The 26583-nt window shown below is 42.6% G+C and overlaps 1 protein-coding gene across 1 annotated transcript in view; it reads left to right on the top strand.

Moving 5' to 3' along the window:
- CFAP46 (cilia and flagella associated protein 46) overlaps positions 1–26583 on the top strand; it is a 113954-nt gene that overhangs the window by 12175 nt on the left and 75196 nt on the right. The window contains exons 8-18 of the mRNA XM_066621430.1: positions 644–745; positions 2571–2670; positions 3571–3669; positions 5923–6113; positions 6851–7079; positions 9025–9145; positions 16361–16484; positions 16587–16717; positions 17981–18132; positions 20380–20513; positions 24194–24406. Coding sequence (XP_066477527.1) covers positions 644–745; positions 2571–2670; positions 3571–3669; positions 5923–6113; positions 6851–7079; positions 9025–9145; positions 16361–16484; positions 16587–16717; positions 17981–18132; positions 20380–20513; positions 24194–24406 — 1596 coding nt within the window. The remainder of the gene's footprint in view (positions 1–643; positions 746–2570; positions 2671–3570; positions 3670–5922; positions 6114–6850; positions 7080–9024; positions 9146–16360; positions 16485–16586; positions 16718–17980; positions 18133–20379; positions 20514–24193; positions 24407–26583) is intronic.

A 26583-nucleotide genomic window follows, 5' to 3' on the forward strand; every position in this document is an offset into this window, starting at 1 on the left:
ATCTGTGTGACTGCCCAATCTGTAATAGGATTCGGCTGCCCATGTATGCTGGGATGCTAAGGGCAATAAATAGGGGGGGGGAACTATTAATATAGTTTTTAGTTCCAAGCAGTGAAAATATCAGAAGAATTGTCTTACAGGATCAGCCCCTCATTCTTTTGAATTGCATGCATATCTAGTGTCTAGTCATTGTGACCTGGGTAGTTTGCTCATCAAAGATAAGCAGGTGAATGACACACTGCAGTCTTATCTTGAAGAAGATACTTATCCTTGAATTACATAATGTGCAGTGATTTAACTGGAGTGATAATGCTAAAGCTCACCAAGAGCAAAGTTGTTTACTCAAGAGACATGCTTCCTACTTTCTTCCATTTTCCAAGTTTAATTTGTCAAGCTGAAACTGAAACCTGTTTTCCTGCTTGCTATGTGTAACTTTTTTCTAGCCAGGGCTCGATGTTTTCACTGCCAAAGAAAGGCAAGTGAAATAAACTTTTGATTCATTTGAGGTGCTTTTATTTTGAATGATGCTATACACACAAGTATTCATAAGTCACCTTGGGACAGAAAGGAAGATGTAGATTGGTGGACAGATTTTATGTTCAACAGATTAAAGATTTATTAATTATTTGTAACATAATTTCAGGCACTTGGATGCTAATGAGATTCCACAAGATGCTGCAACAGAGCTAAATGATATGTATGGTCTCTTGAAAAACCGCAGATTGAAATTAAACCGTAATGAAAAGTAAGTCTAACTTGTTAACCCTTTGATCTTCTCATCTCTATTTTTGGAATGTCAGTATGTGTTATTTATATTACCCTCAGGACAAGCAGTTGCAGGATATAATGGTGTCTGCCTCTTTTCCTTCCCCTCCTTAGCGGTGCCCACCATTGCTCAAAATGAAATTCCTTAAAGTTTCCTCTATTGTCATCCAGTCATCCTTGTCCAACCCAGGATCCACCTTGGAATTTTTCGTAGTGGAATCTTTGGATTGCAGAGGGGTTGGATATGGAAACCAGATTTGCGCTAGTCTGGTTGGAGAACAGATCCTTCACTGGACCCTGTTGTGATCCTTCCATGTGCACATGGTTTTAATTGTGCTTGACAGGATTGTGTCCTTAGTGCTAAATAATGTTTTCTTTTATATTAATTTGTAATTATGCTTTTTGTGTATAACGATAAATTGATTTGTCTTATTTTAAAAAAATGTGAGATTTTGATAATTATCTCTCCAAACTATTCTCATTTTATATACTTCTACCATAATAATAATTATATGATATATTCTGCTTGTGCTTTCAGTCAAATAGGGACAGTTCACATGACTTGAAGTTATTGAAGCCTGCCTGCTTCCTTAGTCTCAATCCACAAACCTTCTTTTCTCTTAGTCAGGGCTCTGATGTCAACATCCTGATTAGTTTAAACAACTCTGTGTGCCCTTAGAAGTTAGAGCTGTTGTGTAACTGTGGTTTACTATGGTTAGTTAACAGCTCTGGGTTCCAATGACAGATGGAGGGTGATGTTGGCAGTGCATAAAATAAGGGATGGGGAAGATGAACTGGTTCAATGAATCCCTGGTTTATTGGAACATCTGAATCTGCAGATAGTTTCTTTTCGGTTTCAATTTACAGGGCTATCAGTTCTTTTCAAACTCAGGGTGGAGGGAGGGAGTAAACTCACAAGTTATTGGAGCACGTTTTTTTCAGTTCTTTTTGGGGTTGCCAGCTTACAGCCTGGAGAATGGATACATTCTTTTAGATCCTTTTCTAACTGGGTATAAAGAATCTCCTAAACTGCTGATTTTCTTGTATTTAACAGGGGAAGAGCAACCGTCCCCATTGATTACAGTACAGTGTTTTTCCACTTCTTTTTTTTTGCTGAAAAGCTTTGTAAAAATATTTTAAATGTTAATAATAATAATTTACCAATTCAAAAGAAAAAAAGGTAATCATGGATAGTCGCTCCTCCCACTCATTCCCTACCCAGTCCTGTAATCCACCCTTCTCCATCACCAGTTGAGAAGCAAATCTGGAATTCTCTTTGTCACAGCAAGTTAGACAGGGTGGACATTGGACAACAGCACTGAGAGAGAATTAATGGGAGGAGCCATGGCCGTCATTTCTCCCATAGAAAGGATGTGTACAGTGTCAGTGGTGCAAGGTAGTAATCCTAATTTTTTTTTTAAAATAAACAGTCTAACAGATAACATAGTAGAGGGTTACCAGCTACGGACTGGGACAGAGGGCATATACCTGTAATTATTGTGTAGATGGGAGAATTTTGGCAGGTGGAGCTCAACATGGAAGGGTTTAAAAAGCTGCACCTGCCAAAATTCCTATACAATGGTTAAAGGTATAGGTTCTCTGTCCCAGTTTGTATCCGGTAAGCCTACTATTAGAATTATTCAACCCTATAGACCTTTTAAAATTCCAGATTTTATTTTATTACTATCTGTGGTATTTACATTTCATGTTAACAATAATTAAGCACACAATGGGATATTATTATAATTGTGTGTAAAGTTCACTTCTTGGACTTTTCAAATTGGTTTTGTTTTCTATTTGCACAGAATTTCATTGCTGCTGGAACTGGCTCGTCTTTCTTTAGCATTAAGTTGCATCCCTATTGCAGCATCTTGTATAAATGACTTAAAGAACTATAAGATTCATGTGAGTACAGGTTGTCCTTTGTTATCCACTAGGGTTCCGTTCTGGAAAAGTGTAGCAATCGTGCTCCACTTCCAGTTTTGCGGAGGTGGAGTGCAATCGCTCCGCTTTCATTTTTGAAGACCTGGGGAGCCCTGCAGACTCTCGCGCAGGTCTCCCCGCACCCCAGGAAGGCTGCAGGAGGCTCTGGTAAGTCCAGCCAAGCCCCTGCAGCCTGCTTAGCCTCCTTGTTGCTCCCGCCCCTTAAGGGGGCAGAGGCCAGGGCCTTCAGGCTGGGTCCTGCAGCCACACCAGAAAGGCATGTGCTGTATCCTATGTGGGTGGGGGAAATCAGTAGATCCATAAGCCCTTTGACTGCCAATTGGTCTCCTTGAACTTGTGCCAGCTCATTAGGTGGCACAAGCTCAAGGAGAAGAAAGGGGCTGGCTGCCTTGAAAAGGAGGGGATAGGATCCCGCATGCACCATTGCCACCAGAATTATCCCCTTCTACTTCCTCCTTGTCTCCTTGTTCTTTCCTTCCCAGTTTTGCCCCTCCCCTCCTACTCCCACAGCTTACTTACCACCGGCAGCTTTTTCAGGTCCCACTACCATACACAACACCACAGTGGCCTCTCTGGTAGAGGGACAGAAGCATACTGCTCTGTGTGCTTCCATAGGGCCAGTTCTAGTGGCTGAGGGATAGGATTGGACAGTAAAAACAGGTCAGAGTGCAGTATTATGACATCAACTTGATGTGCAGCCATATTTCATGATCTAACCAGTACTTTTACTTAACTGTATGATAATAATTGTGTTTGTTGTACCATAGTACAATGCAGAATTCTGTAATAAAACACCTGAAAGCTTTAAAGATAAATCACAATCCTTTGCATTTCTTAGCAGAAATCTGTTTCTATTAATAGGACCCAGGAAAAGAGATTGAATTAGACTGCTTGGAATGTGATTATGAAGTCCAGAAACTTGGGCCTAAAATTGCAACATATGCTAAATGTGTTGTTGAGGTATGTTTATTTCTTAGTGCTGCTTGTAAAAAAGTCTACTCTCTCCAACTGTGATTTGGGTTTCCTCTTTCCAGGTCAAATGATGTATTACATAAAGGAGTTTCTGGGACTTACATTCTTAATGGCAGCCATGAGGTAGGGGTGCATTGGTAGGTGTGTGTTTTTGTGATCTGGAATGGAATCACAATGGGGATGAGGAAGATTTAATCCTTTGACCGTGCTGTGGTCCCAGTTTGCTGCTATTTGCCTTGGGAGGAAGCTGCAATTCATGCCAATATGATCCAAATTGAAACTGCAGCGAGGGCAAAGAATCCAATCTTTTCTTCTTCTCACTGCAGCCCCAATTCAGATTGGACCAGCTCAGGTGCTAGGGGGGAAAAAAACACAAATATGCAAGGGCCAGTAGTGGGCTTATTATAACATATAATCTTCTGTCTCTTTTTGAAACAATTTACAGAAGCAAAATAGGAAAATATTTCCTTAATTAACGCTTGATGAAAAGGTGTGTGCTGGTTCAGGGACCAATTCCTGTTGGATAGATGAAGGTGGGTCGTGAAGGTTTCAAAATGAGTTTCTTTGAGCCAAGAGTTGGATCTTGCAAAAAAAGTATGGCACAATCCTTTTGTACCTCTGTGCCAGCGGAGCAACTGCTCTACTGGCACAGACTGACAAATGTGCCATAAAGCACTTTGCAACAGCATGCCTATACAAAGTGCCAGGGGAAAAACTTGTTCTCTCTTGCTAGTGCAGGACTCAGTGTGCGCCGGGGCAGGTAAGAGCTTCTCTGAGCAGTGCAAGAGCAGGAGAGGGCAGGGAGGGGTGAGGTGGTCAGATGCGGGCAGGATCAGTTGTCCCTATCTCCCTTTCAGGGCTCAATTCACCTACACTGATCCATTGGGACATGCAGCAGTGATTTAGCAGGTGCAGGTCTGAGTAGAGCTGTTGTGCTGGCTGGGACTTCCCCCAAACAAGGGCCCAAGTGTCCTCTTTGCTCAAGGAGACCTCCAGACTGAAAAATTCACCCATTGGATACAGTGCAAGCTGCGCTGGCCCAACTACATCAGCGCAGGGGCAGGCAGACCTCCCATCCATTCTATGGGGCAAATTCCCTAGCTGCGGAGCCTCAAGCACCTTTAGGACCCCACAGAAGACTCTCTGAGGATCCCGACGGGTTGGAAACTGTGCTTCCGGTTTTCTAGAAGCACAGTTTAAAGCACTGGGAAAACTTCATGAGGCTTCCCCAATGTGTCCTGGAGTCGCATGAGGTACAGTGTGTTCCAGGTTGGGGGGGGGGAAGGGAAATTTGTGGGCGGGGCAGCGACATTCCAAAGGTGGCGCCATCACGGACCTTAACCCTATAGGTCTTAATCTATAGATCTGCAACCCTGGTGCATTTGTGAAGAGGGTTGGGGGGGGGTGAGGTGCTCCCAGAATTGGCAGAAAAATTGCCTTGATACCTCCCCTTTTTGGACCAGACAAGTACAATTTTTTAAAAAAATTGAATGTGATTTGTATTTGGCCCTGAGTACTGATGGGCCAACAAAATCCAATACATTTTCTTATTAGTCATAAAATTTATTGTTTTTGCTTTCTCATTGGTTTTTCTTGTGAGTTTTTTAATGTCTTCAGATTATGAGAGGTGAACACATTTTGTTCGTGTTTTTTGAAGTTCCAATTTTTGCTATATATGTTCTTTTCATTTCCGGGAAAGAAGCAAATAATAATTAAAGTAAAATAAATACACAAAAATATATTTGGGGTGGGCATGATTGAGCAGTTCAAAATTTTCTTGTGCATAAGGCACAAAAGGTAAAGAACCTCTGAGACAAAAGTAAATTGAGCAAGCAATGAAAAAAGCTAATAAATCTAAAAGCCTTGAGTAAATGGATGAGGTCTCTGTTGCTACCAAAAAGACATCGGGCTCAGTGCTGGGTGAGCATTCCAGAGGCAAAGTGCCACAACTGAAATGGCCCAGTCTCAGGCTACCATTTGCTTCACTTCCAAAGAACTCAGTGAAAACCTCTGAGGATCATTTTCATATTCAGGTAGCCTCATGTGGGAGAATGTGGGCCTTAAGTACGATATCACTACCATAGTGACCAATGAAAGGCACAAATCTTAGAAGGGAGCAGCAATTGCTCTTCACCTGGCAGACCTGATGAACCTACAGTTCAGATTATCTGATGGTCTCTGCCCTAGGTGCAGAAAACTTTGCTTTTACAATTAATGCAATGCATATTTTTATTTTTGTAGGCTCAGCTGAAAGTAATTCAGAAACTGGAACTAATTTTGAATCGTGCAATTCGGCTAAAAGACCCTAATGTTATTCAGGCAGTATGCACTACCCAGTGGAACCTCTGCTTACCATTGCTGCAAGACAACTTGCAGCATCATGTACGAAAGCCATTACTAGCTATTGCTGAGATCCTAGAAAAAATTGACAGGTAACTAGGTTTAAGTATGCCCTCCGACTTGTTTTTTAAAACTAGATATGGATGTGTGATAAATGAATAGACACATTGTACTTAATTAAGACCAGTAGTACCTATTCCAAGTGGAAGCAGTTCAGCAGAGGTTTCCCCCGCTCTAAATAATTGAGATACTCTTTATTAGGGAGTTCAAGAATTGACCCTGGATAATAGATAAGTAAAACATGGTTTTACCTGTAAGGTTCCCACACTGTGAGCCATGGCTTCCCACAAAGCCAAAGAAACCCGCCAGGGGAGCTGCAGAGTTCTCATGAAAAACCCACCCTATACAATGTATATGATTGTAGCCTTAATGAGGAGCTGCAACCAATGCCCCAGTAGGTCAAGGAAGCGGCCAGTCAAAAATGTTTGGGAACCACTGCTCTAGCATTATGACCTGTGTGCTAGCCTGACTATGTGACTATGATTTCAGTGAGTTCAGAGAATATATTTTATTATATTGTATTATATTGTAGTATATTATTATTTGAAAACTGTTTTGATTATGCTCTTCAAGAAATAGTTACAGTAACTACAGAATATCTTTTAAAAATGTACACACATTTTATTTATTCAAATTAGTATGTCTTGCCTTTGCCAGGCTAGTGCACCTTGGAAAAGTATTTCTTTTAGAGAGAGAAAAATCCTAATTGTAGTACACACCCCCTACATAAAGAGAACATTTTGTGTAGACCTTTTATTGTGTTTCCTAGCATGCTGATTTTATTACGATGTCAAGTTCATATGGAAATTGCCCGAATTGAAGAAAAGGGAGAAAGAATAGAACCTGCCATGGAACATTTCAAGAAGGCTCTCTGTCTGGATAACAATGGACAATATCAAGAGTACCTTAAAATGGCTTTCCATCGACTTAGTGTGAACACTATGTTATACAAACCAATGGAACGTTTAGAAGATCAAGCAAGTTTGATGGTTGAACAGGTGAGTCCTGGAGAAGTTATTCAAGTATATAACATTTAATAAAGTCTGAATTATGTATCAGTGGTTGATCCTCTTTGAACAGAATGGGTCTTCATAATACGTATATGCAGGGGAGCCCTGTATCTACAGATCCCATGTCTGCGGATTCACTTATTCGCAGATCAGGTCCAAGACCCTCCAGTGTGTGAACCCCTGCATCCCTTCTGGAGGCAAGGAGAGCTTTGTTCCCTTTGCGTCCAGAGGGGCCTCTGAGCTCTAAAGCTAAAAAAAGCTTTAAAAAAAAAAAGCCGAACTCAGATTGAGCTCTAAAGCTAAAAAAGCATTTCTTGGAGAAACCAGAAGTGATGTTTTTAATGCCTTAAAAGGCATTGGGAAAGCCCTCCGGGAAAGCCCTCCGGGGCTAAATAGCCAGCACAAATAGCCCTTTTGCTGGGCCTCTTCCCTTACCCAGGGGAAGGGGATGAATGTCCCCTTCCCCTGAGGAGCTTCCGCCAGCTACCCAGTGTACTTTGAATGCTGTGGCAGCCACTGCAGACCTGGGTGCAGGGAACCTCAGGATTGGACTACCCGGCTGCAGCCCTATGCACACTTACATGGGAGTAAGTGTCATTGAAATCAATGGATTTAGTAGATATGCATAGGCTTGGTAATATAGTAAGTGTACTCTTTCTCTCAACACACATACACGTCCACACGCCCCTCCTGATATTCTGTCATATCTGGTAATCAAGCAGCACCCACATTCTGAATGTGCTGGATTATTAAAAATATTGTATATTGAAATACAGGGTCATTGCTGATTTATTACAATGTTATCTGGAAATTGCCTGTATTGAAGATGACATACTAGTGGCTACCATAGAACATTTCAAGAAGACTATCTGTCTAGATCAGGGGTGTCAAAATTTTTTGGCAGGAAGGCTACATCATCTCTCTGATGCTGTGTCAGGGGCCAGAAATCAAATTTGAATAAATTTACATAAATGAATATACATATTAGAGATGGAACTTATATGAATGAATGAAGGTCTTGCAATAGCTGAAGGCCTATAAGAGGCCTTGCACAAAGCAAGCCTGGTGTTTCCTTCGCTGCCACTGCTGCATCACAGATGTCAAACAGCAAGCAGCCCTCATGCGAGCGGTCAAACAGTTGAGAGCATGTTGAGAACAGTTGCGTTGGTCCAGTGTGAACTGCAGCAAGTCTCCGGAGGCAGCAGAGGCTCATTGGAGACTGGAGGCTCCCCACTGGTCGGATTAGGAGTTCCTGAGGGCCGCAAGTGGCCCCCGGGCCGGAGTTTGAGCACCCCTAGTCTAGATAATTTTTAGGGGAGTCTAAAAATTATGTGAGTTTGTTGGATATCCAGCATTAGTTGGTGGACACATTGCTTTTTCTTTTATGTGCTGTTGAGGAATTGTAATCCCAAATATGTACATTCTAAAGTGAGCCCTCAACCATCTTGAGAAAGACATAGAAATCATTAGGTTGGTAATAAATAGGCTGATTTTCAGCATTCTGAATCTTCCCATTGCCTTTTCAAGCAAACATCTGCAGCCATAGGAGTAGAAACTTGGTAAGCAAACAGATTTGGGGGTTATCATGTACTTCCTTTAGTCCTGAGGAAGTTTTGTGCTTTAATACCCATCCATGTGTACAGAGTTACCCCTAATCTGAATGTGGGGTATCCGAATCTCCTGCTTGTGCAAGGCTCTGTGAGTTGAAGTTTTTGCATATAGTCTGCAGCTGCTCAAACAGGACTGTAGTGTTACAGATGTGGCACTAGGAAAGGTGCCTTGCCTCTCACCACACCCATCTCCACAAATGGTTATTATTTTGCAGTTCTTATTTCAGCACTTAAGTGTTCTCTAGAGGTTCGTTGCCATTTTGAAGGGAAGTAAGAGTTATTAAGCTGCCAGTGTGCAATAACTAAACTTTGTCTTTGTTTAGGCTAAAAAAGGAACGACAAAAGACAGTGTGAGAAAAAAACGGTCTTTGTTGGTGAATGCTGGTCTTGCACTAGCTCCTGAGGCCTTTCAGATTGTCCTTGATAGTGAAAATGAAGCTAAAGGTAATACAGTATAAGTTTTCCATATGATGAAATTGAAAAGTTTCTATTAGCAATTGTTTCCTGTCCTCAAGGTTTGTTTTGAGTTCAGTGATCAACTATAGAACTTTTTAAATAATATGCAGAATGTATTTAATTGAACTGTGTGTATGTCAGGGAGCCAATGCTGATGAATGCTTCATTTTGCAGTGGCTTTTTTCTTGTCCTGTACTTGTGGATGATCCTTTGTTGTGGCAAAACAGGGTGTGCTTCATGAGCAGAGACCGTAATTTCTTCATGCTTCAACTAAACTCATATAGAGAAAGTTTCCAGTTATACTGAAAATGGTGACTTCTCTTATAGGGTTTCGGTCATTATAATTTCCTTATTTAATGTATAAACAGCAGAAACAATAAGATGCCAGTCTTTGTAGCCTGCTACATATGGCTAATTTGAAAGTTGTTTTCTTTACGGCCACCTATCACCCACCCCTCAGCCCATGCCATGTAGTACCACTGATAGAGTACACACAGCATACTGTGTTAGGAGGGGTGACCAGATGGCCCAGGAGAGGTAAGTAAAAATCTTTTTATTTACCTCCCCTTTGGTTGCCAGGCTTCTAATTTGTCTCCTTGGACTTATGCCAGCAATTTAGCTGGCACAAGGTCAAGGAGTATCGGGGGCATGTTGAACTGGAAAAAGGGGATTAGGATCTTGGTGTGTGCTGCTGCTGCTGAGATTGTTCTCCTACCCCTGACTTGAGCACTCTCCACCCTGAACTCTCCATGATTCCCCCCCCCCATTTTATTCCCCTCTGACTTACCAACAGCATAACAGGATGGAGGAGGTTCAATGGGCCACTGTCACCCAGCGGTTTGCTCTGACCTGCAGAATGACAAAGTGACTTTGCACTGTTGTTCCTGGCCTTACAGTTGCAGACCACAAGATCTGCCACCGTAAGGCCTGGCCAGGATTGGGTTGTTAACTTTCTTGGGTTATAGCCTAGATGATATAATTATATTATATGAATATGATTATATTATATGAATAATGAATGTCATCTCCACTAGCTTCCCAATGTGATGTAGTAGTTAGACATGGATTGAAGAGACCCAGGTTCAGAATCTCTTCTCAGACATGGGTGACCCTGGGCCAGTCATTCTTTCTCAGCTTGTGACTTCACAGCATTTGTGTGATGATAGAAAGTGGAAAGGCCTGTGTGCCCATCCCTGAGTTTCTGGGAAGAAGGGTGGGATATGAATGTAGTAATCTTTTCAATGTGTTTCCATTATCTTTGGTGAATACCTCACTATGAAATAATGCCACCTCACTGCGAAACAATGTGAGGCAGTTTGCTTTGGTTGGCAGGTTCCAGAGAGGATGTTATTTCCTTTCTTCTTTTGGTGTCATTATAGAACAAAAACAGTGCTAGTCTAAAGTGGGGAGATGACATTGCATTTTGCTTTTTCTTTACAGTGTGAAAATATCTTAAAATTGTTACTGGCCATGTTTACTATTGTGCGGTCTCTTTTCAAAATGTTCCACTTAAATTGTTTTTGGTCATTCACTGTGAATGGAAAACTTTGATCCCTTATACATACTCTTGGGAGATCAAAAGCTTTTCAGTTAATATTTAATAGACTTTTTATATAAATTAGAGATGCACTTTAATTGAAGTAAGTACTTGTTGCCCATAACATGTGGGTTCTCAAGACTTGAAATAATGTGACTTTAAATGTAAATTTCCACTCCACATAGCAAACCACTCACTGCCTCTTAAAATAACTAGCCTCCTTTTTATACAACATAGAGACAATATTGATCCAGCAGTTTGATATGGTCAATGACCTCTGGTGATTTGCCTGAATTCTTTTACTGTTTCTTTATATTCAGTTTATAGGCTTTTGAAATCAGAGAATGGTTATTGGCTAGTTTTATCAATAGGGAATTACTGTGGCACTGTTTCCCTGTATTGTGACCCTATTATATTTGGATGCTTTACCAACAACATGCTGGCACAACGACCACTGCACCCTAAGCCCAATGCCACAACAATGAAACCCTTTTAAGTATGCTGCCTCTTCCCTTCCCAGTTTCACTCTTAGCATCCATGGAACCCAGACAAAGCCTGTTTCCATGGAGCAGCATCCTGACAGTGCAACATCAATCTGATATCAATCTGACATCCAAAGAACCAATTGCCATGTCTGCCCAGCCTTAACTCTTGCTGCCAAGGAAGCTTAAGACCATAGAGGAGCATCCCCCCACTTGGAGCTCAAGAAGTCATGGAGTAAGGGTACTGCTTACTTTGAGAACAGAGAAGTTAAGTAACAGGTGCTAGTGAGGGTTGGCTGCACCAGTTGGTTCACTATCCGTCATGTAGTTGGCAAAGCCACAGGGGCCCGACTGAAACAAATAGGTCAGCAACCTTGCCAATTAGCAGCTGGGCTCATACTGGTCATTGCAGGCAGGCTGTAGTTTTCCCTTGAAATATGCATAGTACATTTACCTGTGGGGCAGCTGTCTGTGGTAATAAAGGAGATACAAAGAGAGAGTAACAAGGACTTGACAACAGCATCATTCCTGCCTGTTTTATAGATAGAGATGCATGCTTCATATTTGTGAGTGGTGCCACCAGAGTGAACATGCAGTGGTGCCCTTTTGGGGGAAAAGTATGGTAGTTTGGAACATTACCTTTCTCTTGGGGGGGGGGGCTGCAATGGAATTCTGGAGAGCATAACTGTTTAGTCCCCTGTGGCAAGGATGCAGTCCTGAAAAACAAAAGGGATTCAAGTGAGTCTTTGGCCAGCAATAGCAATGTTTAGAGTCCCTGGCATTCACTAGGGGAGTCACTCCCTTATCTTAGCTGTTGCAGAATGGAAGGACGATTAGGCAACACACTTTATAGCAAAGACAGATCTGATACTTATGAAGGATTAGAAGTGGAGGATATAGATGAGATAGAGAAACAGCATCAATATATGGCAGCATACGATTCCTTCCCTCCTTTCTGTGTGGGATGTACTGTCCTTGCTTACCCAGTTGGGGTGGTGAGGTAGATGTTCCAGTTGGGAGTTCCAGTTGGGAGTTTGTGCATGGAGTTCTCCTGGGGCAAAATACCTGCAATAAAAATTATGAGAAGATGTGTCAACAAAGTATCTTGCCATATATGTAGTGCAGGACAAGAGATTGTTTGTGCGAAGTGCTCCCTTTGTGCACCAATTGCCCTTTCACTATCATTCTCATCACCACAGTTGGAGAGACCAGCGAGGTATAGCCTCATATCTTCTCATCTGAGCTGTATTCTAACTGGTGGAGGCCTACGTACTGGGATTGGTGTGTTGTGATTCGCTGTACTATATTCTATTATAGGAGTGTTCGTGGGGCTGGAGGTGGCAGGAAGTACAATTTTCTATTTTTTCCTGGACTAGATGTGCCTATGGCCTGGTGCCATCAGGCCTGATGGCTGATGGGCTGTTCTTATGTTCTTTTGTTCCCTTCTCTATTGTTCCTTATAAACCTACTTATGCCAGCTATAAGTCGAGGGCACGTCAGTCAAGGGAAGTTAGAGTGTATGTCAATTCCTTGTCCCTTCCACATTATGCCCCAGTCTTGTCCCCATTTGGACCTCTCTGCCGGCGGAATGTGCCAACGTATAATTTATGAAGGCACATCAGTTTTCCATTATTGTGCCAGCATCTGGGTTTCATCCACTGGTGAGCAGATTCCTGTTCAATGGGGCCATCATTGCACCTGCTTACAGGAGATATACTGGTGTATCTTGAGGATAGGATTGGGCTGTTAACCTAATTTAAACTTGTGGATCTCTCACATATAAAGCTATTTTTACATTTTGGCCCCAGAAACATTCCCAGCCTTTGGATTTCTGGGCAAGGCAATTGTTATGTTCTTAACACAGGTTCACATGCATGCCTGTGAACCTGATACAGCATTTTTTTGAGGATTTGCCAATCATAGGCAAATCATGATGTGAGAACTAGGCCATTAATCTTGTTTAAAATCTGAATTTACACAGTAATATAAAATAAAAGCATGGTGTTATTTATAAGAATTATTAAGAAATTAGTGGTTTTGCTTTATACTAAGAGGAGCATTAAACAATAAGATTGTGGGGGAATCACAAGAGCTCCACCAGAATTTAACACTGCTGTGTAAATTGTAGAAGTAGTATATGAGTGTACAATTTCCCAAGTAGTTACAAATAGGTGTTTAAAGGTATGAGTATAGTTGTGTATTATGGGTTTTCTAGCAATCATAACATATAATACTGCTCTGATACACTAGTATTATGCCCTCCTTTCCTCTTCCAAGAATAGGATATTCACAGGTAAGAATTCCATTTTTTTCAGCCTTCATCTATTGTACTAACACAAATATGATTTATGAGCACACACTCAATGAGATAGTACCTATTTTTACAGTGACTAGCTGCTTCAGTGTATGGGGCAAAATAAGTGTATCGTTACGATGTATCCTGTGTGGCCATGTAGGATACCAATGGGAAGCAAACTTAGGGTGCCATCCTACCCTGTGCTGGAACAGGCAAATCAAGAAGCTTGCACTGTATCCAGCACAGGATAGGGACCCAAGGCAGCTCAGGCCTGCTTGCGCCGGCCTATGGGGGCCTCTGGATTGCACCCTTACAAGTTGAAAGATAATTGATTGTTTCAGTGGATACTAAATTCATGAAGTTTACAGTTCAATCCTAACCTGTACTGACACAGCCAGGATGCATACTGTACTCAGCTCTGATTAGAAGACTGCTGGAAGTCTCTTTGGGTATTTTTCCACTTACCCTGTGTTGAGCCCCAGGCTGCCCTGTGGGGCTACTCAGATCTCCACCAGCTATATAGTCCAGGCAGCCTGGTGTAATGCCAGCTGGCCTGGAAGATGGGTTAGGATACAACAGAGGAAGCCTCCACCAATCCTGCCTCCTCCTGGGCCTGATCCACCCCTTTCTGCCATCCCTTCCTACCCAGAAATGTAACCTCCCCGCCTCCAAAACTTCCTCTTGCCACCCTCTCCCAGCCTCTGCCCCCCTGTACCAGCACCCCAGGGTCTGAATGCAGTACTGGTAGGGTGGCGCAGGCCTCCCTGCCACTCTGCTTACTCACGCGGTATTGCAAACATGCTTTATGGCATGTATGTGTCACCTTCAGCCGGGGCAGGAACCACTGTGCCGGCCCATCACCAAATTAGGATTAGGCTCTCAATGTTTTTTCAGAATATGAAGATGTCAGTTTTAAAGTCAAAAGTGTTTATGATTATCTTTTAAAAGCTTTTATTACTTGGCAGTTTGCTTCAGGATCGAATTAAAGCTTATTCAGTCATGCTTATGTCAAGGACTATGACTGGATGTTGTTCTGTGCCTTGCCTCATCAGATTTGGAGGAAAGCCAGATCTAGCATGCTTATAGACAGCATTACTGCCTTGTCATTATACTGCTGAAATAATCCATGTCTGACATCTCTGAATTGCTAGAGTAATTTTCCACCTGAGGGCTCAGCTCATTCTCCTCTTGTATCTTTTCTCTGTCAGTGTAAGTTCCTTTCTCTGTCAAATACTGTTGAGCTTGTAAATAATTCTTAATGCCTCTTCCCTCTTTTAATCTCTCACTTTCATTAGCTCAAAAATGGAGGTTTGACCGATAAACACACTGCAATATCAGTATCTGTAGGAAACTAATGTTAATGTTACTCTAGTGCAGTGGTTCTCAAACTTTTTAGTTCCAGGACCCGCTTTTTAGAATGACAGTCTGTTGGGACCCACTGGAAGTGATGTCATGGCCAGAAGTGACATCATCAGTTTAGGCTTCATACCTAAACTGTGATCATCTAAAGGTTCTGTTACATGGCACACTCATGCTGTTATCTTGCATAGCTTGGAATTCAAACGCTCAAAAGTCAAAGCAGAACACAGACTTGGATCCTTCTGTAACGACACAGCGCTCCCCCCCTTCCCAGTATCCCCCTTACTCACCTATTCAGGGCAAAGAACCATACTTCTCTTCTACTGGGAGTCTGCCCTCCCCAGCAGCTCCATACCCTGTATTTTCTGCTCTGTATTTTCAATGGCAGCTGAGCTAGGTGCTATGTGACCCACCTGAATTTGGCTCACAACTCACCTTGTTGGTCCTGAACTCACAGTTTGAGTAATGCTGCTCTAGTGTACATTATGCAGCTTAAGATAGGTTACAGAATGTTCCACTCCACGTTTGTATGTTCTAGAGCAGTGTCTCTCAAACTGTGGGTCAGGACCCACTTGGTGGGTTGTGACCTGATTTCTGGTGGGTCCCACAGATCCTCCAGTGGAAACATGGGTGATGGAAAGATCAGATAACTCATTGCCTCAAGCCTTGAGGCTATTCCAAAATCAGATAGCTGTTAACTGCCCTGCAAACAGCTGAGCTCCTGCAGTTTGCAGACTTGTATAAGGGAGCTAAATGTTTGAGCGTCTTGTTTTCTGGTTTGTTTTTTTCCAAGACTGTCAATGACAGGTAGTGGAGGCAGGTGAGGGCTGGGTCACATAACTAATGGTGCAATCCTAACCAACTTTTCAGCACCAAGATAATGGCAATGAAGGTCCAAGGTAAGGGAACAAACATTCCCTTACTTTGAGGAGGCCTCTGTGACTGCCCCCCAGCTGCAGGATGTAGCACATGCTGCATCGGCACAGCTGTGTCAGTGCTGGAAAGTTGATTAGGATTTGGGCCTAAGTCCCTCAAGGCTTGAGGCTATACATTAGAGCTGCCTCCTAATGAGAAATGGATTGAGTGGGGTTTTTTTTTTGCAAATAAATATTACTTGTAAACATAAAAATGTTATTTCTTTCTAGATCATCTTTTTTTTAAGTCTCGTAAAGTTAAGTGGGTCCCAATAAAGTGTTTCCTAGGTAATTGTGGGGAGGATTGCAGCCTGAGATGGTTAAAAATGTCCCGGCTTGATGATGTCACTTCCGGTTATGACATCACTTCCAGTGGGTCCTGACAGATTCTCATTCTGAAAAGTGGGTTCTGATGCTAAAAGTTTGAGAACCACTGTTCTAAACAATTATATGAAAAGGTCTAATGGTATTTTATGTCTTTCAGAGGAATGTATCTGTCTTTTGTCCATCTAGCTACAATTGTTCATCCTAGAAATCTGCTTGTGAAATTACTATAGCAGTACTAACCATGAGTATAGTGTAAAATTGTAAACCCTTTTGTCCCTTCTCATTCAGTTGCCTCGAGTAAAAGTAAGGGTCAAATTAGTTACCTCTGTGCAAAAGTAGAACATCATACCAGAAATGTGCAAAAAGCAGATGGACATGTGAAGCGATTTGGACGTGAAAATGAAAAAGAGAGGTAATGATTGTAATTATAAGTCCAGAAATCCAGGTGAATTTTGTTTAGGTTATTATTTCTTGGGTGAAACTTACTGTTCCTTGGAATTTTTCATTTGCACAGGATTAAACTCTGGTCAGAGATAGCAAAAACAGCCCGGAAACAAGGTGTATGGGATGTTTGTAGGGCTGCATGTAGATTCTGCCTCTTGTATGATGACAGCCATATGCCAAAAGAGTCAAAGCACACAAAAAGTAAGTCAACTTGTTATATGGGCAAGTCTCAAAAAAAGTAAGTGGCAATGCACATCTCTCCCCACCACCTCTGTGTTTTGCCTCTGCCCCCAGACACACAAAACAATGCTGGATTGTACCGTCATACCTACAAAAATCCTCTGCCTCTACCTGTACCCTCACTATGGGCTTTAGCCTTGGAGCCAAAGGGCTTTGCCTCCAGACCCCAATCTGGTCTTTTATTTCAAGATTTGGGAGCTCTTTCTCTGCACCGAAATTTTCCTCTAAAAACTACAGAATGAGTTCCTGGATTGTTTGATCTTGGAGTTTAGATTCTATTTCATAAGAATAGAATATGCCTGCTAGCTAAGAACTCAAATCCAGGGAAAGATCATTGTTTGATCTTGGAGTTTGGATTCTATATCATAAGAATAGACTATGCCTGCCTGGTGTTCTTAACAGCTAAGAACTCAAATCCAGGGAAAGGTCATACATAGTTCAGTGGTAAATTACAAGCTTTGCATGCTAGGTTCAGTCTTCAGGTAGAGCTCGGAAAGACCTTTGTCTGTGACCATGGAGTGTCATTATCAATCAAAGAAGGCAATACTGAGCTAGATGGGCCAATGGTCTGAGTCTGTATCAGGAAATTGCATATGTTCAGATGAGAAAGTTAGAGCCCAATCCTGTGGTCGGCAGCACGACTCCGTGCCGCTGGCCACAGTTGCAAATGTGCTTTACGGCTCCCACCGGTGCTGGTCTAGCGCCAGGCGGTGGCCCATGTTCCGCAGTTCAGCGGTCTCCCGGACTGCCAGGCTGCGGAACAGGAGGCAGGGGCGTGGACGGGGGCATGGGGGAGGCGTTCCGGGGAGGAGGGAGGCTGGCGGGGACAGGGAGGAGGCGTGCCGGGGGTGGGCGGGAGGAGGATCCAGGGCACACATGGAGGGCTGCGCGCCCTACACGAGCGCCTTTACTCTACCGCTGACCTTTTGTTTGGCAGTAAAGTGAGTAGCCCCATTGTGGGGCTGCTTACCTTACTCGGGGGAAGGGGACGATCGTTCCCTTCTCCCGAAAAGCCTCCCGCGGTAGCGCGGGTGGCGCAGGATTTTAGGTGCCATCGAGCCTGGGTGCTCCGAGCAGCTCAGGATTGGGTTGTTAGACTTCAATGTTAAAGAAATCTGTTGTTTATAGCAGAAAAAGCAATATTTTATTATTTTGAAGTTTACACAAATATTCACATACACATGTGTTGAATTCATTAAAAAATGCAACATACTTTTCTCTCAGAATCCAAGAAGAAAACTAGTATGATCACAATAGAAGACGCAATAGATCACGAAGTACATACGCAACCAGAATCACCCTCGCCTGTTCGATTATTCTCTTTGAACAGAGATTTACTCAGAACGTTAGCAGAAGTAAGGTTCATTAATGCAGAGGTTAGTCAATTGTACATCTGTTAAAATGTTTTACCTTTTTGAGCCCTTGGTTGTTTATACAATGCTAATAAGACTGATTACTGTTTATCCTAGCTTGCTATGTATGCATGTTTAGATATATCAGGTGGAGCATTTTCCACACGTCTTTGGCTAGTGCAACTGCTTCTACTATCACTTCCATACATCAGGCACATTTTGAAATCCATAACCTTTTAAATTGGATTTCTTCCACTGTAAACATCACAGTGCTTCTTTGAATTATCCCTGCTTTCTTTGAAAACATGCAATTGCACAGTGTTGATAGGGGTGACACAGCGTCAAATATCCTTTTTAGCAGGAATATTCACAATACTGTGCTTGTCTTTTCTGGGACTTTTAGTTTTATTTCTTTTTTCATATTTCTGTCCTTCCAAGGAGCTCAGTTCAGTGCACCTAACTCCTATATGGCCCTTTATCCACACCGCAACCCTGTTGATAGTTTAGGCTGAAATGTCTAGTCAAAGCTCACACAGGGAGCTTCATGGCTAAGTAGGGATTTGAATGTGGATCTTCCTGGTCCAAGTCCAGCAGATTAACTACTAGCCCACTCTATGTGGAATGTTACAAAACATTAGTATTTGGGAACTGACAAGTTTAATATCAATTTAAAATGTGCTAATTTGTGAAGAAGGGAAAAAAGGTAGAGGAGCTGTCTAGAATGATTCATGTGATACTTCTAAGCAGTGTGAATGCTCATCATCAGTTTTACTGTGAATTAAAATACTTATCTATGGGACATGCTGGACATGACTTCATTGTCAACAGTTATGAGGTGCTTACTTTCTTTTATGCAGATAACATGCACAGAGTGCCCTATCCAGAGTGGGACCATGGCATGGGGGATTTAAACCTACCCCTGCTGTGATTCCAGTCCAAATCCCCCTCCCGCCACATATGCTGTTCTTGCTGGAATAGAGTACTTCATAGTAAATAGCACACACTGGGCCTCATCCAGATTGAGGAAAATGGTGAACAGACTTAAAAGTCCTCACCTCCCACCACAATCCCAATTTGGATTGGGTTCCCCCTGCTCATACTATTTTCACGAGAAGGAACAAGCACACTAGGGACTGGTCACATTTAGTTTGGCCAGTACATAGGTACATTTCTTATAGAAATACAATTTTAAAACTTTTGTTACAGATAAGTATGATAATTTGATCTTGGATTGTTTTGCTTACAAAATACAGTCTGTAGAGAAAAAATGTGTATTGCATTACTTCAAGGAAGGGAGAGTTTGACCTTGACTTATAACTCTGATGGCCACACATTTTAACAGGGGCTCAGTCTGAGCAAGGGGTGAAGGGCCAGCAACATAGGCTTTGGATACATTCCCAAACAAGATGTAGATGAGATAGGAACTTATGTAGCATCGTAGCTAAGCTGTGAATCAGGATTTTCCCAGTTCAAATCAAAATCCCCCTTCTGCCATGGACCCACTAGATGGCCCACTAGATGACAAGCCCCTCTCCTCACCTACAATACCTTTAAAAATACACATGAAACACTTAGTACAGGGACCTGTCTTTCACTCTGTGAAAAGTGCCATGTGTGTAGATACTGCGTATAAATTAATATTCAACAAGCTATACAAATGCTTATTATAGTTATTATTATTTATGCAGAGATCTCTCCCAGTGTGACAACAACATAACCTTTAGCAAAGCCATTTCTTTAAGCTTCTTGAATGCTCATTTTGAATGCACAGGGGAGACCAACAGAAGTGAATAACAAGAGAAAACCTTCTTAGAACTTCTGTTTATACTGTACAGGGTATGTGTAGTAAACAGTGGCAGTCCTGGGGAACAGGGGCAGAAGTTCCAGGTGCTGAGTCTGTGGGTGCTGTGGGGGCAATACCACCGATACCACCGCCTCTGCCCAGTCCAGAGCCATTCCAGCAGCAGGTGAAGCCCCGTGCTGTGTTGGCAGGCGCTGCGAAAGCCTGCCCTGGGGCAGCACACTCTTCTCCTGTGACCTCACCTGAGAGGAAGGAGGAGCATAAGCATAGGGAGGGTCTGGAAATTGGAGGCCATGTTGGGGACTTGATGGTAAGCATTTCTGCCCAGATTTGGCACCTATGCCCCAGTTGCCCATCTTGACTTTTGAAGGTAGTTTCTGTGCCTGCTATCAAGGCCCATGTGCATTGTTAATATTATTAATAGATGAAAGGGCACTATTTGCTGTCTTTCCTCTCTGTGTTTGTTGTAGGCTACTATACAGTTATTAAGAATGGAAGGTGTCCGGCTCAATGATCATGCAGTCATACCTGTAGAGGCAAGTCAGCACCCTTTGAGTCATTCTTCACATCAGCACTGGTGTGATTCAGACTGGATAACATACAGGTATACTTTAAAGAATTGAAATCTGTTTTGGTTGATTGAAGCAATTAGTTCTTAAAATTAAAAACTTCACTTTCGGTTGCTCTGTGGAACTGCAAGTCACACGTTTTTTAGCTTCAGAGCTCCATCTGAGCTCCTCAGCCACTGCTGAGCTCAGAGGCCCCTCTGGAGGCAAGGGAAGAGGAGTTCCCTTCACCTCCAGAGTGGGTACATGTGGGGGTGCATATGCTGGAGGCCCTGAACCTGATCCACAAGTAAGTGAATCCGTGAGTACAGGATCCATGGGTATAGGGGCACCTATTTGTGCTTAGTACAGGCAAATTTGTATGATATAATTTTTTTTAGTTCATTCATTATTATTATTATTATTAACAATATTTATATACCGCTTTTCAACTAAAAGTTCACAAATGATTCACAAAAGTTCACAGATGATTACATCTGCTCGGAATTGGTGTAAACTTCTGATGTGAACTTCTAGCAACTTCTGGAACCACAAGATAACATGAGTTTATAAACAAGCTTCACAAATCCAAATTATTGAGTTTATGTTGGTAGTCTGAATTTGTGTTGGCACATAATTTATGTTTTGCGATTCTGACCTATGTTGGGATTCTTCACTCTGCTCCATATCAATCTTGCTGCAAGATGATTGCAAAAACTACTTTGCAGTGATAGAAAAAGTAACATGACTCCAGGTGAAGAATGGGTCATATTAGAGCAGCTGAATCATATCTGACTGTACCTTGCTCTGTATAAATATTAAGGTCCGCTTTTTTTTTAAACACACTGCCCAATAGACACTTGAAATAGAGAACCTTGCAATAATTTGACTTTTTAAATTAAAAAGGAGCCAAGATTTCAGACCAACTTGGAGGCAAGAAGACATGTATTTGCTAAATAAAAATGACATACGATGCATGGAACATGACTACATGAACCACTGCCACTGGAAAGGCTGCTTGGAGCTATATGGCTGTATATTTCAGCTTTTCAGCAAAGCAGGGCAGAGTGGTTCGCTGATCTTTCATGTCCTGGAGGAACCCTGTCATCATAGATAAATTAGAATCCTGCATATGCTGGAAAGCAGCACCACCGCATTAAAATAATTAGAAATCTGTATGTTCCTTAATGAAATATTGTATTGAAGAAATGTGTAGTGGAAATTAAGTCTTTATTTTTCCATGTACATTCTCTTTCACTGTTATGCATATGTTAAATTTTTAAAAACAATGTATTTTTTTTCTGCCAAATGCTGCTGCATGTTTGAGGAATGTAAGTGGTTGTTCAAGCATGTGCAACAACTAGTGATTACTAAATTTTAAGTGTATAGCCCCTCTTAATCAGAATAGTTGTGGAAAAGAAACTCATTGCCTAAATAAATCTTACAGCCGAATTGTATCCAGGGTTTATGATGGCAAATCTTGTGATCCTCCACCATAGACTCCAGACCAGCAGTGCTAAAGCCACACTGCCATCGTGTGCCCTGGGAACACCAGTGCAAATGGCTGGAGGGCCTGTACACATAACAGCAGCTCCCCAGTGCTTTGTTGGAGCAGGTAGTTTGGCAGCAGGGGCAATTTGATCTTGGATGGTTCTGGGGGAGGATTGTGGATGGTGGGTAGTGGGCCAGGCAGAGGGCAGGAGGGAGTGGGAGAAGGAGGATACCAGTAGCACTAGTGCACACCAAGGTCCTAGACCCCTTTTCCCATCCTTAAACTCCCCTAGGGTCTCTTAGGACTTATGTCAGCAAAATTGGTGGCCTGGCAGCCTATGGGGAGGTAAGTAAGGAAAAATTTTACTTATCTCCCACAGGCTGTCTGGTTACCTCACTATTAACATGTAGCGCACACTCTGGCAGCGGCACTGTGTGGGATAGGATTGGGATCTTAATTATACATTACAGCTATAATCCAGACATAGACCAACTCAGATAAGACTTCTCCAGAATCTCTACCCATAAAGTGATTTGGAGTAGGGGACAGACAGCCCAATCCTGAGCTGCCTGGGGCGTGTGGCTGCAGCGGCACTCAGAACAGCTGCTGCCGCATCCTGCACACCAACCGCAGGTGGCACCTTGGGAAAAGGAGACTTTTGTCCCCTTCTCTCCGGTAAGGGAAGCAGCCCCACAATGGGGCTACTCACTTTACTGCTGACCAAAAGGTCGGCGGTAAAGTAAAGGCATTCGTGTAGGGCTTCCTGCCTCCCCGCCTCCCCGCCTCCTGCCTTCCCACTCCCTCTCCCCGGCATGGCTCCCGCTTTCCCTCTCTCTGCCCTCTCCCTCCCCGGAACGCCTCCTCCCCGCCCCCGCTTACTGTGTCGCGGCTCAGTGGTCTGTGAAAATGCCGAACAGCGGAGGATGGGCACCTGCCCGACACTAGCCCAGTGCAGGACAGTGCCGGGCTAGCCCAGGCGCTGGCCCGGCAGTAAGCCTTGCAGATGTGCCTTATGGCACATTTGCGACAGTGTGCTCCGGTGGAAAACTGGAGCGCTGAGCTCAGGATTGGACTCAGAATCCCCTGAGCAGGCCGATTCAGTAAAGTTTTGTGTCATACTGTAGTGGTCCAACTTTTAATAGCAAGGGAGCTGCATGACCTTGGCACCACCCCCTTCCCTGAGTTTATACATATTGGTCCTGATTGGTCATGATGATGTCAATTACTGTCAATTACTTCCAGGTTCTGAGCCTCCAAAGCAGGTGGAGGAGGAGGAGGCTTTGGTACTCATGCTACTCTCTGGTGGTACATGTGGGATCCCAAGATCCCCTGCTGCCTGGCACTGAGACCAGCAATGCAACATGACAAGTAGCAAGAGGAGGCTTGGCTTGCCAGGCAGAGCTCCAGTGTGTTTGTCACATTGCGTCTGGCCTCCTAATCGAGAAGTAACTGGCAATGACATCATCACCAGTTACTTCCAGTGGTACTTCCAATAGGTGGACCTTGCAGTGGCACAGCTGGGATCAAACACTGAGAAATGCTATATTGGATGCGTAAGAGGTCTGGAGGCTGACTGTTCTTTTAAAGCCCCCACCCTTCCTTCCCAGTATGTCTTGTGTCTCCTTCACCTTTTTCTCAGTTGGAGTGTATTGTTTGCCAGTTGTGCCTCCCTTTTTGTATGATTGCCCCCATTACCCACCCCAAAAGAGCTTGCACAGACTGGAAGCACAAGGTGCATTAGAAATGAAAGTGCAATATTAATTGAAGATGCAGAGCAGTGTGCAAGCTCTGATATAAGCTACTCTATTAATATGTGACTGTTTCTCTAAAATACTACTTTACAAAATTAGTGTCTACCAATATGGAAACAGGTCATGGGAATTATGAATTTATAGCTTCCATATTCTGTAATAAGACCACTTTTGAACTCCTAGAAACCAGAATACCTATGCCTGAGTGTGAAGGTTGTACACTGATTGTAAAATTAATGTATGTACATGCAGATTTTATGAAGTATGTAATGTGTGCAAGAAAGAACATATTGTAGAAGATCTGGGTCTCTGAAGGCAGTAGAGAACATCCAAGAGTTCAACTATGGGATTAGTTATTGGATGTGTTTGAAAATAATAGCTTTTCATCGACCTGAAGAATGATGCTTCTCACAGGAAAAATCCTTACTGCATGCATTTCATAGTGGATTTATTTGGATGGTTTTAAAAATAAAAATCCTTATTGTTAATTTCTTAGTAATTGGATAACCCACTTATCTCGGTATGCTATGGAAAATTTTCTGCGGGCTGCCAAAATTGGAGAAGAGTTAAATGAAGCATGGATTGTACACAACGCTGTGGTGTATGTCTTAAATCACAATAAACATCTGATTGCTTCAAAAAGGCAAAGAGAACTTGTTGATTCCTTGCAGATTCTCTTTAGCACAATTAGGAATACTGGACACTGTGGGTAAGTTCTGAAACAGTTTAGTTGAGTGGCTTGTGTTCCTTTTTTAATGTGCATGGGAACAGACTGAAAATCTGATTTCTCTTTACCAATTTTATGAACTGCATTTTTATAATGCTGTAGTATCTCAGTATCAAGAAATAATATTTGTTAAGATTTTATTGCGCTAATAAACTTTCACTATGCTTCTGTTTGGTTTCCTTATTCAAATCTTGCTATGTAAAAATGTGACTAAGCAAAACTTTTATCAGATTAGACAGGCAGGCTAGCCAGTAGTCATAAAAAATGGTTTGGTGCATGATCAAAAGAAAAAAAATGTTTCACACGTAGACCATTTCTAATGCACCAGTCCTTATGGGTCTTTTACGACAGCAGGACTACCATCCGAATGATATAGAAGGTGCTGCAACAGTGTGAAGATCATGCTGCTATGGGGTCATTTGAGGCTGCTGCCACAAGGCAGCAAAATGGTTGGCGCATGTCCAGGACCTATAGACAATTGGCCAGCCTACCAGAAGGTCTGTTTTTACTTACTTCTGTAGGCCCTCTGTGAATGTGCATACAACACATTCTCCATTGGCTCTCTAAAGGAAAAGTGGCGGGAGATGGGATTGAGCTGTTACACACAGACTGCTTTGGCATAGAGCTTGGTTTTCTTGGTGCATGCAGACAATGAATACAGATCTTTGCTAACGTTTAGTAACAAAAGTCAGTCTTGCACATTATAATTAAAGTTATACACTTTTAAAAATAAAAAATACTCTAATATGGGTTGCAGGTCAGTTGTTTCTCATTTACGTGTAACTAGCATATAAGCTATTATGAAAGACCGACTAATTTGATAACAGTTTTAAATTTTTCTGTATTTAAAATGTTGATTGATTGCTTTTCCCATTTGAAACTCTTGATAGCCCTCCTAACTAATAATAGCCAACAGGAGCACATGGGTGTGTTAGCAGGTTCACAACCCAACATACACTGTGTGAAGGTGTTGATTGTATCTTCTGGTACCTTCATTAGGGCCCTATACGGTAACACCATCAATTTCTGTCAGTTGGATTGTGGCATCTATATGTGTAGATCCCATATAGAAATAACAATCACAAAATCAGTTATTTTGTGTAATATTGTGAATGTAGTGGCCCAGCACATACCTGCAACAGTGGTGTGGGGGCTGCACCTTTAACGCACCCTCCCTCCCTCTTTCCCTCCCTTATTATGCCCAGTCAGAGATACAGTGCATAGTGTTGACTGCTACTGTGATCAAGATACAAGAGTTCAGCAATGTCACTAAAGGGTGCAGACCACACCAGGTGACATCCTCGGAGGGTCACCACCCTCGGGGGCAGCAGTGACACCATTAGTGGTAAAAAATTTTGGAACCCTATTGGAAAAATTGTATTTATAAATAATGCCATCATGTTATGTGTCATTGGAAAGGTAATGTCATTCATGCAGAATGCAGTGAAACAAAACTGCATTGGAATATCTGTATTCTATCAAATGTTATTTCCAATTAACCAGAATAAGAAAACATACCTGTCTTATGGATCAAAAACTGGATTTCCTTAGCTTAACTGAGCTCCCCTGAATCTGCTTTGCTGAACCCTGAAGCACCCTAGCACCCATTTTTTTATATGGCACCAGTGGAGCAATGTGCTCACAAGAGTGTTGCTTGACTGTAGCCCTTTTCTGTGTTGCTTGTTTACTCAACAGGGTCCTTTGTCCCAAAGAACAGATACAGACAGCAGGGGAATAAGGAAATGTTGCCTCTTCAATCCACAGTCAATTGTGTTACTATCCAAGCACCCCTCAAAGCAAAGTGCCTGCTGACCCAGCACAATCTGTTGCTGTTAACACTCACAGCCCAATTCTATGGGCCTTTTTACAACAGCATATCTTGCAATATGCTCATAAAAGGTCCGGTGAAAGCATGGACATTGCACCACTGCCAGGCCATTTGGAGCCACTCCAAACCCCGCCTCAAAGCCCAGTCTGCACTAACATATATAAGTCATTGGGGGTTGTTTCAGAGGGGAATTGGGGCTGGGATTGGGTCCACTCAGATTTGCTGATGCAGATTCAAGTAGACCCATTGGGGACCATGGCACAGTGGAGTAGGTAAGTGAAAAATTATTTTACTTGTCCCTCTGCTGCATCATAGTCCCTGCTGGCCCGTA

This window comes from Tiliqua scincoides, chromosome 3 (genome assembly GCF_035046505.1).
Source record: "Tiliqua scincoides isolate rTilSci1 chromosome 3, rTilSci1.hap2, whole genome shotgun sequence".
NCBI lineage: Eukaryota > Metazoa > Chordata > Lepidosauria > Squamata > Scincidae > Tiliqua > Tiliqua scincoides.